The sequence below is a fragment of the Cuculus canorus genome, chromosome 17 (assembly GCF_017976375.1).
Source record: "Cuculus canorus isolate bCucCan1 chromosome 17, bCucCan1.pri, whole genome shotgun sequence".
Lineage (NCBI taxonomy): Eukaryota > Metazoa > Chordata > Aves > Cuculiformes > Cuculidae > Cuculus > Cuculus canorus.
Genome location: NC_071417.1, coordinates 665789 through 681680, shown reverse-complemented (window position 1 = coordinate 681680; position 15892 = coordinate 665789). Strand labels below are relative to the sequence as shown.

General features: G+C 43.9%; 1 protein-coding gene across 17 annotated transcripts in view; it reads left to right on the top strand.

Moving 5' to 3' along the window:
- The window catches only part of ARVCF (ARVCF delta catenin family member), a 271201-nt gene that overhangs the window by 239639 nt on the left and 15670 nt on the right, over positions 1-15892 (top strand). For all 17 annotated transcript variants that reach the window (XM_054082701.1, XM_054082700.1, XM_054082710.1 and 14 more), the window contains 4 exons: positions 11246-11373; positions 12322-12472; positions 13814-14006; positions 15173-15284. In XM_054082701.1, the coding sequence (XP_053938676.1) occupies positions 11246-11373; positions 12322-12472; positions 13814-14006; positions 15173-15284 (584 nt within the window). The remainder of the gene's footprint in view (positions 1-11245; positions 11374-12321; positions 12473-13813; positions 14007-15172; positions 15285-15892) is intronic.

Here is a 15892-nt window from a genome sequence, read left to right as displayed (position 1 = left end):
AATTGCCTGACAGCAGCACAGTGACTGTAATTGAGACAGATTAGAGGCTCTGGGCTGCCTTTGGGTACATGTGGCAGCTTTCATGAAATGAAGAGAGAAATTGAAGCATGCTTTTGACTTTGGAAACTGTAGCAGGAACTAATTAGCAATTTCAGAACACAAACAGGATTGGAGGAAGTGTTTGGGTTGGCATATAATGAATTATTTAATAACATGAGGGAGTCTTTCCATATGGTACTTGCTTATAAAATGCTTATAAAAGCAGGATTGCAGGACTCGGCCTGTAATGAACCGAACAGGCTCCCAGTACCAGCCCTGATGATTAGGTATCTCTGACCTTTCATTTCTCTAGGCTGAGACTGGACATGCTGGCTTCTTCTCCAGCTTGGATTTTGATAAACTTTCCCCAAAAAAGGTTAGTTGTTTATATCCAAATATTTCCTTCCTACTGGGAAGCCTTTTGAAGTGTTCCATGCTTCCGTAAGCGTAGATCCACTGGAGAATAGACAGATGTGTTCTTCCTTCTTTTTTGAAGAACTCAAGCTGTGGAGTTCTGCCCTTCTCTGACTTAAGCAGGCAGGCCTCTAACAAGCAACTGAATTGATAACCAAATACCTATGTAATGTCTTGTGACCATTTGTGAGACCTTATATAACTGTCATGATGAGAAGTGGAAGTATAAGACAACTTGGTGAAGTGTGAGTAACCGAGAAAGCAGCTTTCTGACTGATTTCCAAGCATAGTTGAGCGTGTGCGAGCCCTGAAAGATTTTGGGTTTTATCTTGGTGTTGTTTTTCCCTTGGCACTGAATATAAAACTCAAGACAGGCTGTGAAGGGGAGAACCTGACAGGTTCCAACCTGAGTGGAAATACTCCATTGATTCTTGTCTGCTGCAGCTCTACGCAGTACAGGTTGCTGATGCATCCAAATGTTTGTCTGGAGCGTGCGGGCTTTCAAACCAGAACAGGAAGTCCCTCAGCAAGAGGACACCATAGGAAGTGGCATCAGTGGAAACCCCTGTAGTCCCATACCTGACAAAGCAATCCTGTTTCTGTGAATTCCCAAGTGATGGAGGAGTTGGTTTTGCCTCGCTGGTCTGTAGTCAGTGCTACCATTCCAGTGTGTAAAGGCTGAGAAAGGCTGATCGCACAAGGTGCTGTGGATCCCTTCAACCTCAGACTCACCACAGGCCTGGGGAAGAGAAACAGGATCCCTGGAGGACTTGGGGTAGTGTGGCCGCTTCCTGCGATTGCCTAGGGTTACACCAGCCAGGCTTCCCGAGGGGCTGGCAGCTGCCTTTCCTCGGCTGCCAGTGATGGAGTGTTGCCTCATGAGTGGAAAAGCGCGGAACTCTGCAGTCTGAAAGTTGTCCCTGCCTGGTGCTGGACCTTACACCATTGCCCTCAGTACCGCTCTGCCCTCTCCTCCACTCCCAAGCCCTGTTTAGTGACCTACTACATCCGGTGTAAATTCTAGAGCCAGGGGGACACGTAGTGGGACTGCACTCCACCTCCTGATCCAGTCCCTGTCATACAGTCTGTCTTGGAGACAATAAAGATACTTAGAGGTCTGCAGAGGTGAGAAAGTCTCCTGAGTGTTTTCCATCTTTCTTGCATAACTCAGTACTTGGTGTCCAAGGGGGCGTGGGTATTTCAACTCAGTATTACCATGCAGGTGTTTTGTTTTGCCGTGCAGCTCTCTTCTGTGCTTTCCTACTTGTTGAGATTTTCTGATAATGCATTTACAAATCTATTCGACATCTGAACAGCTCAAAATAACGTCAGAATCTTTTTAATAAAATAAATTTACTCGAATGGCATCTGGAGCCCAGGACTAACGTGTGATTCCTTTTGCAGTAAGCTTTTCTCTGCAGATAGGTTTCTACTGCTGAGCTGGGAGGAAGCTAAAAGCTCATTACCTTCCTGGAGTCAGAGCAGTTGATTGGCATCTGGAACTGCAAAGCAGAGTTTTACAGGGGCTTGAGGCCAAAAATTGGCAATTTGGAACACATGATCCTTAGTTAAACACACACAGAAGACTAGAGAAGAGAAAATGGTAGTTCCAGGCAGCCACAAGTTGAAGGAAGGGAGTCCCTTAACAGTGCTGTTGATTTTTAGTGATGACTCTAGTTCTGAGGCATTTTTGTATTATGAGGCTTTTGGACTTGTCGATAAGATACTATCAGCAAAACATTGTATTTTATTACTGGACATAGCTGTGGCATGATTTCTTTATGGGGTTTCCTTCAGGGAATCACTTAGTATCTCTTTTTAATAAATACATCTTGTACAGTAAAATGCAAACCTTCTGATGGTTGGGCTGGGCAATTAGGCATCTGCGCTAGTAATGGCAGTAACTGTCTCAGGTCTGTTCAGCTGCATCTCTAGCCAGCTATTATCAGAAAAGCAGCAGTATGTTTTACTGAGCCCTGTGTGGGGTTTGTAAGGAAGATGTTTATCCCTGGTTTTCATTTTTTTTCAGTTTAAGGACAAGTCTCTGGAAACACACAGGTTCTGACATGCGTACATGCGTGTGCAGTTGTACTAGCTCACTTGTTTATGTAACGTGAAGAGTAATGAGTTCCCAGTCGTCATTAGCTTTGCTGAGCCATCTCTCTATTAGTTTTGTTCCTTTGGGAAAGCTTAGCTAAACGGAAAAGGATTGCAATGTGCTCCAAAAAGCAGTGAAATCAAGCTCTACCAAGCAAGGAAGTTCCAGCCTAGAGATTCCTCCATTTAAAGGCTTCCCCCTTTTAGAAGAGAGACCCGTTTGCGCAGCTGCTTTTATTGGCTTTCTGTAGCATCACCTCTTTACTGTGTCTTTCCAGAGTTGTGGATAGGGAGTGGTCTTTGATTGTGCTGTGGATTTGGATTGTTGAGATGTCTCTGAGCTTCACATTTTCTGCTGGTGTCACTGGCCCAAACACTGGAAGCTGGACAAGGCAGGCGGGCTGGGCAGTGTTCTTTCTAGTGTGGATTGTGCAGTCCTTGCAATTGCTGTCTGTGACTGGAAAGGAGAGGTGACAAATTCGAGCAATTTGGTGTCCCACACAAGGAGATGCCCCTCAGGGCACGTCAGTGGTCACAAAGCACTTCCATCTGGGTCCTTTCAGACAGGAGAAATAAGACGCATTGGTCATATGTAATTGTGGCCCCTCGGAGAAAGGAGCAGATGTGTCAGAAAGCCAACAACAGTAGCAGCATTAAGATCTAAAAGAATAAGCACAGACATTTGACCTTGTCCACTGTTGTTCTAATTCCTGCTATGTAGCAAACATCATCTGGAAATTCAGGTTTTTGCTCCCAGGGAAACTTAACATGATTGATGACACGCATAGTATTGGTCTTGTATGCATTGGCCAAATTACTGTCTGTTTAGAAGTCCCCAGTGCAGTGCACATCATCGCTGTGCTCAGTGTCCTTTGGTATCAGCTGTTCAGAGGCATGTGTCCTACCGGAGAGCTTCAGGAAGAGGCAGCAGGCGAGACTGATGCCTCTAGGAGCCTTTAGGTGGCTGCTCTCCTGGCACGCTGATCCAGTGTCAGTGAGATCAGCAGCCTGATAAGCCTAATCTGGCTTCTGTCTTAAAATACTGTAGTGGTTGAGACAAGAGTAAGGGACAACCTCTAAGTCTGTCCAGGCAGATAATTTCTCCAGGCAGAGAGCATTCACCCCTAGCTGAGGGGCTCAGGTGCCCGAGCTGGCAGGAGCGCAGTACCCTCGCGAGGCAGTGTCGTGTTGTGACAGCCTGCAGAGCTGGCAGACCTTCAGTGCCAATTAGCTTCCTCTTCACTTGCGTATGTGAGACGGGTTTTTGAACCAAGTCCTATTATGAGATTTTGCAGTGGTGGCGCAGGACCTGGAGCGCATTCTGGGGGCTTACAAATGTCATAGTAAGCTGGTTATGGGAATCGGGGAACTTATGCTTCCAAATGGTTAGTGTTTGATGTGTAGCTCAAAGCAGAAACTCTGATGTGTGTTCTCTGTGTGTGAGAGAGGAAGAGAATGTTATTTCATGTTTGGTATTTAGATACAAATTGCATTTCAAGACAGACTTGCTTTTGTAATAATATCCTGTTCCCTTTAAAAGCAAATGTGTTCAGTTATTACTGTGAAGTAAATAAAAATAACTTTGGATCAGAGAACCTGGCAAGAGAGCAAGTGTTAACATTTCATGTGCTGTACTTAATCTCCAAGGTCAGATGGAGTCTTCTGGGACTGGAGTAAAGGAAGCTATTTACATGAACCATCCATTTTAATCATTCAGGGCTTTATGTTAACTTTGGGTCCAAAGCATTGTTGCTTGTAACAATGGTGTTTCTCAAAAACAAGCTAAAAGCAGTGCCAAAGGTGGCCTGCAAATGCTTAAATGTGCTGCAATTCACCCTGTGCCTCCTCTCTCTTTCCATGGAGACCCTCAGCAACTCTCCCTCCCTGCACTGCCTGGCGGACAGGGATCTAGTGCCTGTCAGGAGCAGCCCTACGGGACAGCACATGCCCCTTTCCAACTAGTAGCTTGGGTAGTGCTCTAGTTATCTGCAGCGACACTCAGAGCCTTATTAAGTATTAGTCCTCCAGAGCCTTTGCTACTGATTACTGAGCAGAGGAGAGAAGGTTGTTAACTGAGCATCTCCAGTTGCCAAGGGACTTTGCTGCATGTGCTTGGAAAAAAGTCTTCGTTATTGGGCAGTGTGTCAAACGCTGTGGGAGAAACTGCAGGGCCTGTGGAAAGAGAGGACTGTGTTAGCTTTAAAATATCAGCTTGCAGAAAACAGAAGTGCTGGAACTCACACAAGGCAAAACAAGTTATGTTTAACTGAGCCAGCTCTTTAGTTGCGTATTCTTTGGATATTCTTTGGAATATAACCCACCTCTTACAAAGCACTCGCTGTAAGAGAAGTTACTTTGATGACAGCTTGTGGAACTTGGGAAATTTAAAGTAGAAGAATAATGGCAAAAGACAGTTTGCGTTCCCAGGCATCCTTATTTCTCCTGAGCTGCCTTGCCCTCCCATTTCCTTTCCTTGCTCCTTTTCAGTCTTCCCTGCAATCAGCCTGGCTCCTTCTGTTGGTTTTTTGATACTTCCACGCTTGGTAGTGCTGGCAGCATTCCTGTTACATCCTTTGGGGTGGGGAGTTGCTCGCTTCCCTCTTCAACTCGCATGCCTTTGCTGGTTTCATTGTAGGAGTTCAGGGTAAACTGGGAAGAGTTTACATAATTTTAGAACTTGTGTGTGACTTAGTAGATTAGTTGGAAAGGTCACACACTATGGTGTTCATTTTCTAAATAGCAAAACTCCTCTTAAACATTCCCTCAAGCCTAATTTAGTCTTGTATGTTCTATATTATTCTGGTTGTTCTTTCCAATACTGTTCAAAGGCTGTTCCGCCTGTCTTCAGAGCTCCTGCTCAGTGGTGGGTGCTGCATCCTTGATTGAGTCTCTGCAGTCAGCGTAATATCAGTCCTGGCTGGTGCTGTACCTTGAAGTGAAAGCTACAGGAACAGTTCAGAACTTTCCACCTATTATTTCTTCTTTACTTGCCACACAAGTTTGCAATGCCTCAGTTGTACGGCACTCAGTATTCTACATGTATCTGCATTGAGCTGCACTCTTCATCGATTATGCCAGGCGTTTGGCGCTGTTGGAGTTGGCTGTGTCTTTGGGACTGTTAAGCCTTTCAATTAGAAGAATCTTGCAAGTTTACGTTGGCATTCGAGCTGCTTTGTGCAGCGGGTGCTGAAGCACAGCATACAGATGGAAGCAAGCGATGGGTCGGTTTTGTTAAGGATCCAGTTACTGTTTTTGTAAAAGTAACCATCTGCTCCCCTCACCCCGTGGGGTTTTTCGTGGAATCTGTTATGAAAATGTACTGCAGGGTGAAGCGTTCCTGGAAGGGGAGGGTGGAACTGCGGGGCTGATCTGCTGCTGGCAGGTTCTGAAAACATTTCTGTAGCAAATAATTCTGAACTCTAGTTTACAACTGTTTGACTTGCCAACATGGAACTACCCAGGCTGTAATGAAGTTACTAGCCCAGTGTCAGCAGAGGGCAGGACTCCACGCTCTGTGGAGCTTTTCTCTCTTGCAGAATCAAATTTGTTTCTTTTACTGACATCATTCTGTACTTTTTTCTTTTTTTTTTTTTCTGTTTTGTTTTTTAACGTGTTCTGGCTCATAGCTTCCAGGTTGCTTAGGGAGCTGCTTTCTTATTCTACAAAGCCTGTTAGTTTGTGGCCTTGCAGAAAAGCTGCTGTTCAGGCTCCTCTCACTCCATCTGCTGGTGGCTGTCCCACCTTGTGCTCAGCGTTGGCCAGTACAGGGGATGGCCATGGCTCAGTGGATGGAGTGGTTCCGTACGGGCAGGTCAGCCCTTGGCCTTCCAGTCCCAGCCAGCCCTCACTCCCCTCGGGGCAGGCCTGGAATGTGGCTTATGGTTTAGTTTCATCCCAAAAGGAATCCAGGTAGTGCTACCACTTCTCTGTGTTGGAAGCAAAAGCGCAGTAAATGGGGAATTCACTTCAAAACTGGCCCAAATCAAACCACGAGTCTAAATATGTCTACAAACACTGCAAGGATGAGCAGCTACCAGAGTTTGGTTTAGTGATTTGGTTTTTTCCTAGGACTAGGACTTTTTTCATTTTTCCTACAGTGTTGCGGATGTCCTTCCAGTTTTGTATGAAATTGCCTCTCTTTAACAGCAACCCAAGGGGTTTGAAAGTATAGAAAATGAAGCAGCACATTCCCTCTACAGCAGTAGAACTCTCATCAGACCACCGTCCGTATGGGTGTCATTTCCCCTGTCTGGGAGGGGGAAATAAATCCGAAATGGAATGGATGATGAAGGGGAATAGATTTGGCAGCCTGGCTCCAAAAAGAGCTGTCTGAATTTGGGATTAAGCTGGTATATCAGAGATAGGCACCTGGTGCACTATTTTATGTTCTTGCCAGAATGCAGCTAAGTGGAGGCACAGGATCAGCATTGCCAAGATGAAAGCAAATGGGTTTGTGGAGGAGATAATCCAGGAACTGCTGTGTCATCCTCTGCACAGGGACCGAGGGTTGAATGGATGGAGATGTCCAATCATCCCTAGTTAATTCCTCAGGTGTTTTCCATTCAGGATTGAAATTGCTGTTGTGCCGTCACTGTTCTGCAGGCAAACAAAGGATAATCTACTTGGCATCTCCTGGCAGTGTGAACTCCAAACAGAACTAATCCATTTGCCGATTTTGAGAACTGCTGCAAGGAAGCTCATCTTCCTCTTTTCAGGAAGATGAGGCTAATGTGTAAGATCTTCCCTTGCGTATGCATTCGTGCCACTAGCTGGGGGAATGCTGCAAAGTGTCTGACACTCACGATGACATCAGCGTCCAAGGCATTTTCACCTTCACGAAAAGGCAAAAGCTAATATAGTGAAGTTTACTTTCTGCAGTGAAAAAAAAGCAATAAATGACTTATCCTCAGGCTTTTCCAGGAGGAAACAATGTAGATTGCAACTCAGCACAAATCCATAACTGATGGAAGAAATCTCACTTATTCTGGGAGAAATTATCTTTTTAAGGGCAGTGTTGAATCTGGGCTATAATTAAAACAGCTTTTTTAAAGAAAATGAAAAACAATGGATTTTTTTCTTGTTTGATGTATTACCTACCACTAATGACCCTCTTTTCTCATTTCCATTTAAAAAATGGATATAAGCAATTAGCCATATATTGCACAAAAGTAGCATTACCTGAAAAAAATAATTAAGATGATCTTGAAATTAAGGAAATCAGTTTTGAAGAGAAGCAGGTGCTTAATGGAGGTGAGACCAGCTGTGCTTCCCAGGAATGTGCTTGAAGCGATTCATGGAAAATGTGCAAGGCCTTCACACAGCACTGGAAGGAAATCTATAATAATTCAGACAAATTGTGTCCTAGAAATAGCAGAGCTGGATTCATTAGGACAGGAGGCAGATGGAGAAAATATAAAACTTGTTTGTTTCTTTTTAAGGGACTATAACGCTTATGAAAAGTGTCAGCTTGCTGTCAATGAGGGAAGAACCCTCTGGTGCAGCAGTAACTTTCTCGCTATTAGGTTCTCATCTCTGCTAATGAGCAGCCATCCGTGAGGGGCATTCATAATACTTTATTTTAGCAACTCCTGCCTGCCTTTTCCTGGTGGAGCCAGGCTGACACAGAAGTGCTGCAGTGCTGGAAGCACGCAGCAGATGAGGGGAGGGGGAGATGAGGTAGGGAGGACAGAGTTCTGTGTGTGGCACTCACTGACTATCTTTAAAACAAATGCCGATGGGGCAGAAGCCTAAATGTAGTTGGAAAGAGGGGTTGGCAGGAGTGAGGTGGGAATCGTCCACCAAACTGGCTAAGGGGTTATGCCCCAAAGTAGGAGTGTGCTGGTAATGGGTAGAGGAAATGCTGTGAAATACTGAAGAGAGAAGGTGAAAACCTTTTGGAGATGCTCTTACATTAGTGAGTAGGGAAAGGAGAGGCTTTCGTGCCTGAAAAGAAGCAGTGACTGTAAGCGGGTGAGAGGTGTGTGACTGGAATGCAGCTCTGGCCACAGGAGGTAAGGGGAGGTGAGAGGGATCTCGTATCCCGGTATTCACACTTGGGGAGGCGCTGCAAAGCGAGAAGAGTATCCAGCCAAGAAGGAACATATAGGCTGAAAGAAAGGGCGCATTGTAGGCTGCGCTTCCATAACAGAAGAGGGTGAACATGTGGGGCAGTTTCCAATATGCTGAAATTATCGCTGCACTTTAAAACAAATCCATCAAAGAAGGCTGGCTGAACAACTGCTACCGTTCAACCACAGGCAAGGCTGAACTCTCCTACAGAAGTGATGACTGTTCTGTGTTAATATTATCTGCTAATGAACCTGCCTTCACTTCTTTTGCTGGTCTGATTTACATTTCGGCAAGGCTTCCTTAAAGATAGGATAGCTTAGACTGGAATTTTGACACTTAAGAGATTTTTTTAAGTATTAGTGTTCAGGAAAATACACGGTTATCAGGCAGCAGTAGATTTTCTTGAGGAGTTCTTAGATTGGCAATTCACCTTGTGAGGTGGCAGAGGAAAAAGGTGATGTGAAGGTCATATTGAAGTCAGATAATCACAAACTTATTTGAGGAGTGGAGAAAAGCTATACAGCTGTTCATGCTTCATGTAATAAGTAACTGCAGTTTTTCGCAGCATTCGATATAGAGGGCAATGATCCCAGCACAAGGAGAGGATGTTAGAGAACAGGAAAGTAAGTGGTGTGGATTGGCAGGATGCCTTTGGGGACTGCCATCTGTTACGGCTTCCATGTGTTTGTAGAGTGTCATGTAGCAAGTACTGGCATTAAAACCAGTTACAGCCATGGAGCAGGTTAACTATCTAGTCTAACTATCCAGGCATTTGAGAGGAATGCCATCATGCTGGGGTACACATGAGCAGGGACAGCATGAGCCAGCACATGGGAACTCCTAGGTCCTCCAGCATAGATCACGTTTTTGGTATGGAACAAAGAAACCCTTGGATGATGAAGTGGGCTTTCCTGCTTTCAATGGGATAAATAAGCCCTTTCTATCCAGGGACTTAACGTGGCTTATTTATGCTAATAAAAGGGTTAAAGTATCGAGTTCCAAGATCTTGAGTTGCATGGTCCCACAGCAACAACTACTGTGAAAAATACAGAGAAACAGTTAGATTTGAAATGTGTGATTTTAATTTCAGAAAGCATTTAGCAACAGAGAATTTTAAAAAGAAAAAACTGGTAAGATATCTCCTTGATGGCATCATTCAGGTTTTTTGCTTCTAGATTTGATCTGAAATATGATAATCTGTGATACGTGCCAACAAATATGTATGTGAGAGATGGGTGATTTTGAAGAGAATGTACTGAAGAGAGGGAATGATCTGCGTTTGTAGGTTTCGTGTCTTGCTGGTGGAAGACTTGCCTTGAGTTGTTATGCTACGCTTCTAGGAAAGCATCTTGTCACATGAAAAACATTCTTTTCATGTGTACAAACAAAAAAAAATTCTTCTGCTCTAAACAAGCTTCGTATTTCCACTTGACCCAAGCTCATTCACTCCTTTGTGCTTTCTATCATGTCATGTTTTTCCAGAAATCCTTTCCTAGATAATGCTTGCTGAACTGTACTTATTGCAAATGCCCCAAAAGCCACCAATGTGGAAATGTCTTCCAGCTGCCATGACTGCAGATGAGTCTGTGTTCAGCATAGGTCGCTCGTGCCTTTCTGCACTCAGCAAAACATTTTAGTGGGGCTAGATTTTTGTTCACATAATCTGAGCAGCTCCATGATCTTTGAGGTCATGTTTGTCTATTCAGTCCTTTAACTGAACGCTTGCATACTCTTCCCTCATCGATGCAGGGTGTCATGCCACGCTTAGGGAAGAAAGATAGATAAAAACTGTTACAAAATATGCAACAACTCAGTACAATGGAGTCCTTTCTTAAGACCCCCTTTTCAACATGCATAGATGGATAAATCCTAGTCCTGTGGACGAGGAAGTCGGGACAGGGATGCTGTCAGTCACAAAAGGAAATCTGTGGCACAGCTGGGAACAGTTCTCATTCCTGTCATGCTTAAATGGCAAAGCTGATACAGTCACTGTGGGGATATCTAGTTAACATACATGTCTGTCGCAGTCTCTCGGTGTGGTACAGTGCTGGTGTATTTCTTCACCTGATTTTGGAACCGCAGTCAGGATTTCTCCCTGCCCTTTCCAGTTGGGGATTCTGGTCGCTTTGACATCTTGCATCTTTCTTCTGACACCTAGGTGTGAGAAGGGTTGGCCGATAACATGTAGCTTGTGTTTGTGTCTGAAGAGGTACTGAGATAGATTTCAGTGAAAACAGGAGCACAATGTGAATTTGCAACCCAGTCTGGAGATGCAAAGTAAGAATTGTTGCAGACAAATGTTGTTTGTCACCTTGTTATTAGACACAAATGCTCAGCCTGCTAGGCAGTGTGTAGCATAGCATAGATTGCAGAAAGGATTGTCACACTGAAGACAAGCAGAGGGGACCTTCAGTCCAGGTGAGTGAACTGTGTGTCAGTTCCCATATGCACCATTTTGAACAGCAGTGGATAAAATGTCCTAGATGGGGCAGAAGCCCTTCTTTCTGTGGTGAAGCTTTCTCTTGGCTGTTCTCGTATGTCATTAAATAAAGGTATGTTATGTGTTTATTCATACCTTGCCTTTTCTGCTTCTCTTATTTCTGTTCTTCTCTTTGCCCACCTGTAGGCTTTGAATTACTGTACCAGCCAGATGTGGTCCGACTGTACCTCTCCATCCTCACCGAGAGTCAGAACTTCAACACTCTGGAAGCTGCAGCAGGGGCTTTGCAGAATCTCAGTGCTGGCAACTGGATGGTGAGTTGCAGTCTCTTTAGTCTCTTTTGTTTCCTTTGCGTAAGTAAAAAACAAAGCAATGTCCTGTTATAAGTGCACAGTTACTTTGTGCATTTTCATCTCCTTTAAAAAGGAAGGAGATGAGAACTCCACAGAAATTACTTCCCTCTTGTTTACCCAGTTAAAATGTTTTGCATCTTCTGGGAAGGTGGTGTTTATGTTGTGGAAGTGTCACTGAGCTTGTGACAATTTAACCATGAGCAGGTTTTGCTACTACTTACACCACTTAAACATTGTTACATCCATTCAGAATAGCCTGGTTTTAGGTGATTAAATGTCCTGAATACTTAATTCATTGGACTGTTAGATTGCTCAGGAAAGTGCACTCCAAAGTGCCCTCTGATACCCTCTCTGAAGCATCCCTAGGCAGTTCTCTAAGGTGTTGCGTGGTCACTTCTACAACCGCATGGCAGACCATGAGACTGACCAACAGCCTGAGGGTCAGCAGGGTGGCATTTCTCTGCTGTCTTGAATACAGTTTATTTTAAAATAAATCATGAAATAGAATAAAAGCATGGAATTGAATATGGGGAAAAATAACAGATGCTTTGAAAGTTTTACTGTTCCCTCCAAATGACCTCTTTTTTCCTAATCCAGAGGGATGTGTTCTGACACTGAGGTGTGTAAAGAACAGATGCTGGTGGATGATGCTCCTTCCCTTTCTGTCCTTTTTCCCCAGCAGCTTGCAAAGCTGTACGGTGAACTCCTACATTGTTTCTTCCTTGGTGCTTGATGAACTCGAATCATGGGTTAAGTTATAGATGCATCAGCACACGCAACCTAACTGGTCTTTGCAGAGAAAAAAATGAGTTACAGCACTGAAAAGAAATGCCAGGGTCAAGGAAAAGGCTGGTATATGAACTCACAATACTTTTCTGCTGTTTCTTTTCCTTTGTGTGTTCTGATCAGTGGTCCACATACATCCGTGCAACAGTGCGGAAGGAGAGAGGCTTGCCAGTGCTTGTGGAGCTGCTCCAGTCTGACTCTGACAAGGTTGTGAGGGCTGTGTCAATTGCTCTGAGAAACCTTTCCATGGATCGTCGCAATAAAGACCTTATAGGTATCTTCTGAACATTTATAACTAGGCTGGGATCTCACATACCCTTGAGCTACCTCACATTTTCTGTCACTTGTGCTGAGGATTTGTTTTGTATACAGTTTCCCTCTCCACTAAGATTACTCTGCAGCCACCAAGTTGGGGGCTGTCATCTTGGAATTCATTTCCCACCTATTCAAACAACCCCATGCAACGCTGCAGCCTTGGGGAGGAGTGGCTGAAAAGCTGCCTGTGGGAAAAGGACCTGAGAGTGCTAGTTGAAACTTGGCTGAACATGAGCCAGTGCTCATAGTTACAGAGACAGGTGGTTCCTGTAACCACAGGTGCTCCAGGTGGTTACAGAGACATTGCTCCTCAGGCCTGCTATTTTGATTAGAGTGGGAATCTTGCGTTTGGCATTCTGACCTAACCTGGAGAAGCGCAGTGGACTCTAAAGTTGTCCCTTTTTCTCACTTTTTCCTTCCCTTCTCATCCTTTTTTTGTGGTAGTTATTTGAAGAAGATTGACACTAAACAACTTGCTCTTCTTCAAGTTAGTTCTTCAGCAGTGCTAGCTAGCTCCTGTTCAAGGGAGTAAATAAGCATTCACCTGCCCTTGAGCAGGGATCTTGAAAGACTGCTGGGAGTTCAGTTTTTCTCTGGATGCCTCTGTATTTAACTGATGTATTTATATGATAAACTAGTCAGGGCAGGAAACATTGGTCATGTTTAAGGCCATCATCTGAGTAGATACTAACAGATGGCAAGGTAGGATTCTGCCTTAGTGCATCAAGTACATCAGATTTTTAATAGTTCCGAGGTGCAGCTGGGCAAACGGCACAGATGGACACCTGGAAGTGATAAACTCCAGACTCCTTGTTTTCCCTCCAGTACCATATTCTGCGAAGGCTAACTGCACCCAAGAGGAAATACTCCTGCCTTTGCCGGAGGAAGGTTAATAAATGCATGGCTGCCCGCCTTGCCCCAGAAGTCCTGTTACCAGGCTAAGTTGAGTCAGCCATGCGCATGTATTGGCATGAATACGTGGCATTAGCAGCAGCTACTGGATGCTTTTTGCCGCAGGCATTGTGAAGTATTATAGATGCTGGCTGTAAAACTCTCAATAAAGATTGCTTGTTTTTCTCAGTACCTTTTAGCGTTCATGATGGAGGAGTTTGTCTTGGGTATCAACATTCAATCACCTTGAAATGATGAATGATAAATACACTGTTAAGTTATAGTCCTGAGGTTCAAAACACATTATAAAGTTTTTTGGCAGGGCAAACACCCTTCAATTTTATAATTCAGTATAGGAAGTTGAAATGATTATTAAGGCTTACTAATGATATTTCTTCCCCTTATCTAGGTAGTTATGCCATGGGTGAGCTGGTAAGAAATTTGCCCAGCAGGCAGCAGAGATCTGCAAAGAACCTGGAGGAGGATACAGTAGTTGCAGTGTTAAATACCATCCATGAAATCATTACTGACAGCTCGGAAAATGCAAGGTCTCTGATCCAGACACAGGGCATTCAGAAGCTGGTAGCTATCAGCAAGTCAAGGTAAGTGGCAGATGAAAGTGAAACACAGAAGAACTCACTGCAACCACAAAAAAGTCACAATGAACAACAGCTTTTGCTTTGTGAAAGTATTCAAGCTTCCTAACCTTTCAGAGCAATTAATAGATACATGGTAAAAAGTCAGCACCTTTAATGGGTTTACTTGATTCAAAAAAAAATGAAGTTAATAGAGTAGTCACTTCAGTCATGTTCAGACATGCTTTGTCCTTAGCACCACGTATGCATTCAGCTGACATTTTTTACAGTGAAACAGTGATCTTTCATTTTAGTGTGGAGGCCTATTTCCTGTGGCAGCGTTCCATTCCAGGGATGCCAATAATGAAATCTGTTTCTTTCAAGTACCGTGGTTAATGGTGAGCAGTGATCATTATGGCCAGCAGGCTGGTGGTAACTGGAAATGACAAATGCTCTCTGCAGTTCTGTTGAAAACGATGTTCTCACTGCCCTGGCAAAAAGTTTGTTTCTTGTAACTCAGCCAGCTAGAGACATGCTTCTTTACAAGTGTGTTTTCAGCAAAGTTTTGAGAGAGTAGCTGAAGACATTTTTGGGTTGCATTGGTGGGAAATACAAGAGTCGACCGAAAATCTAGCCCTTTATTATTTAATAGAGGGTGCTTGTGTACTGACTTAGTAAGGAATGGGTAAAATTTCAGTTTCTGTTTTAAGCTGAAAATAGCTTATTTTTTGCTGACACAAATTGCTTTGTAAGGTATGGTAAACTTCAGTGGATTGTGAGGATTTTGTGTAAGACGGGGTGAAGGATTTAAAAGTGGCTTAGAAATTGTTTTGAAGGGTTTTCTTCCTAGATAAGTCCAGGCAGGATGGAATCCATGCCTCTTGTTAATGACAGCTACAAGACAAAAGAGTCACCCTGGCCTCAGTGCTTACCCAGCAGTACAGGTGAAAACCCAGAAATCTTCACACTTTACAACTTTGTGTTTGGATTTTTTTTTTATTTTGTCAGCAAATACCTATAGATAGGAGGAGGTCACTGAATGATTTCGCATATATCCTAGAACTTGCAGGTTCAAAGAGTAGCTGCATGGAGTATTAGGTACCTCCTGGGTGTTGTTTTGGTGCAAAGAAGCTAACATATGGATAGTCTAATATTGCTTGGTGCTTAAACTCTGATTTTATCTTGTGAATCAGCCAGTCTCCCAGAGAAACAAAAGCAGCATCTCACGTTCTTCAGATGATATGGAGCTATAAAGAACTACGAAACGCACTGCAGAAGGATGGGTGGAACAAATCCCACTTCCAGGTAAAGAAGCTGGGTCTTCGATTTAGTTATGGAAATGCCTGAGTGTAATATGTCCTAACTTGGTCTGATATTACAGTCTGATAGACTGCGGGGTTTGGTTCTGTTCTTCTGAGTAACAGAACAATGTGCTTTAATCTGTTCCATCATAGTATCACAGTATAGTTTGGGTTGGAAGGGACCTTAAAGATCATCCAGTTCCAACCCCCCTTCCATGGGCAGGGACACCTCCCACTGGATCAGGCTGCCCAAGGCCCATCTGACCTGGCCTTGAACACCTCCAGGGACGGGGCAGTCATGCTTTTACCGGCTGGCTGTGTTTTTTCATGTTCCGTGAAATACAGCTTTTTAGGATTTGGGAGTATGCCACCTCATAGAGGCCACGTGGCTATGCTTTGCTGGGCATGTTTTGTCTTAGTTGTCTCATTTGAAACATTCCACCTCCTAGCACAGGGCAGCCACCCGTTCTTGACACACAGCCTCCTCATCCTTCTTTGTCAAAAGGTTTTGCTCCTTTTGCAGACCAACACTGCTGCCATTTAGATAACAGGGAAAAAAATCTACCACCAAAACTGTATAAAAATAAAAAATAAGCCAGTGCCATGTTATCA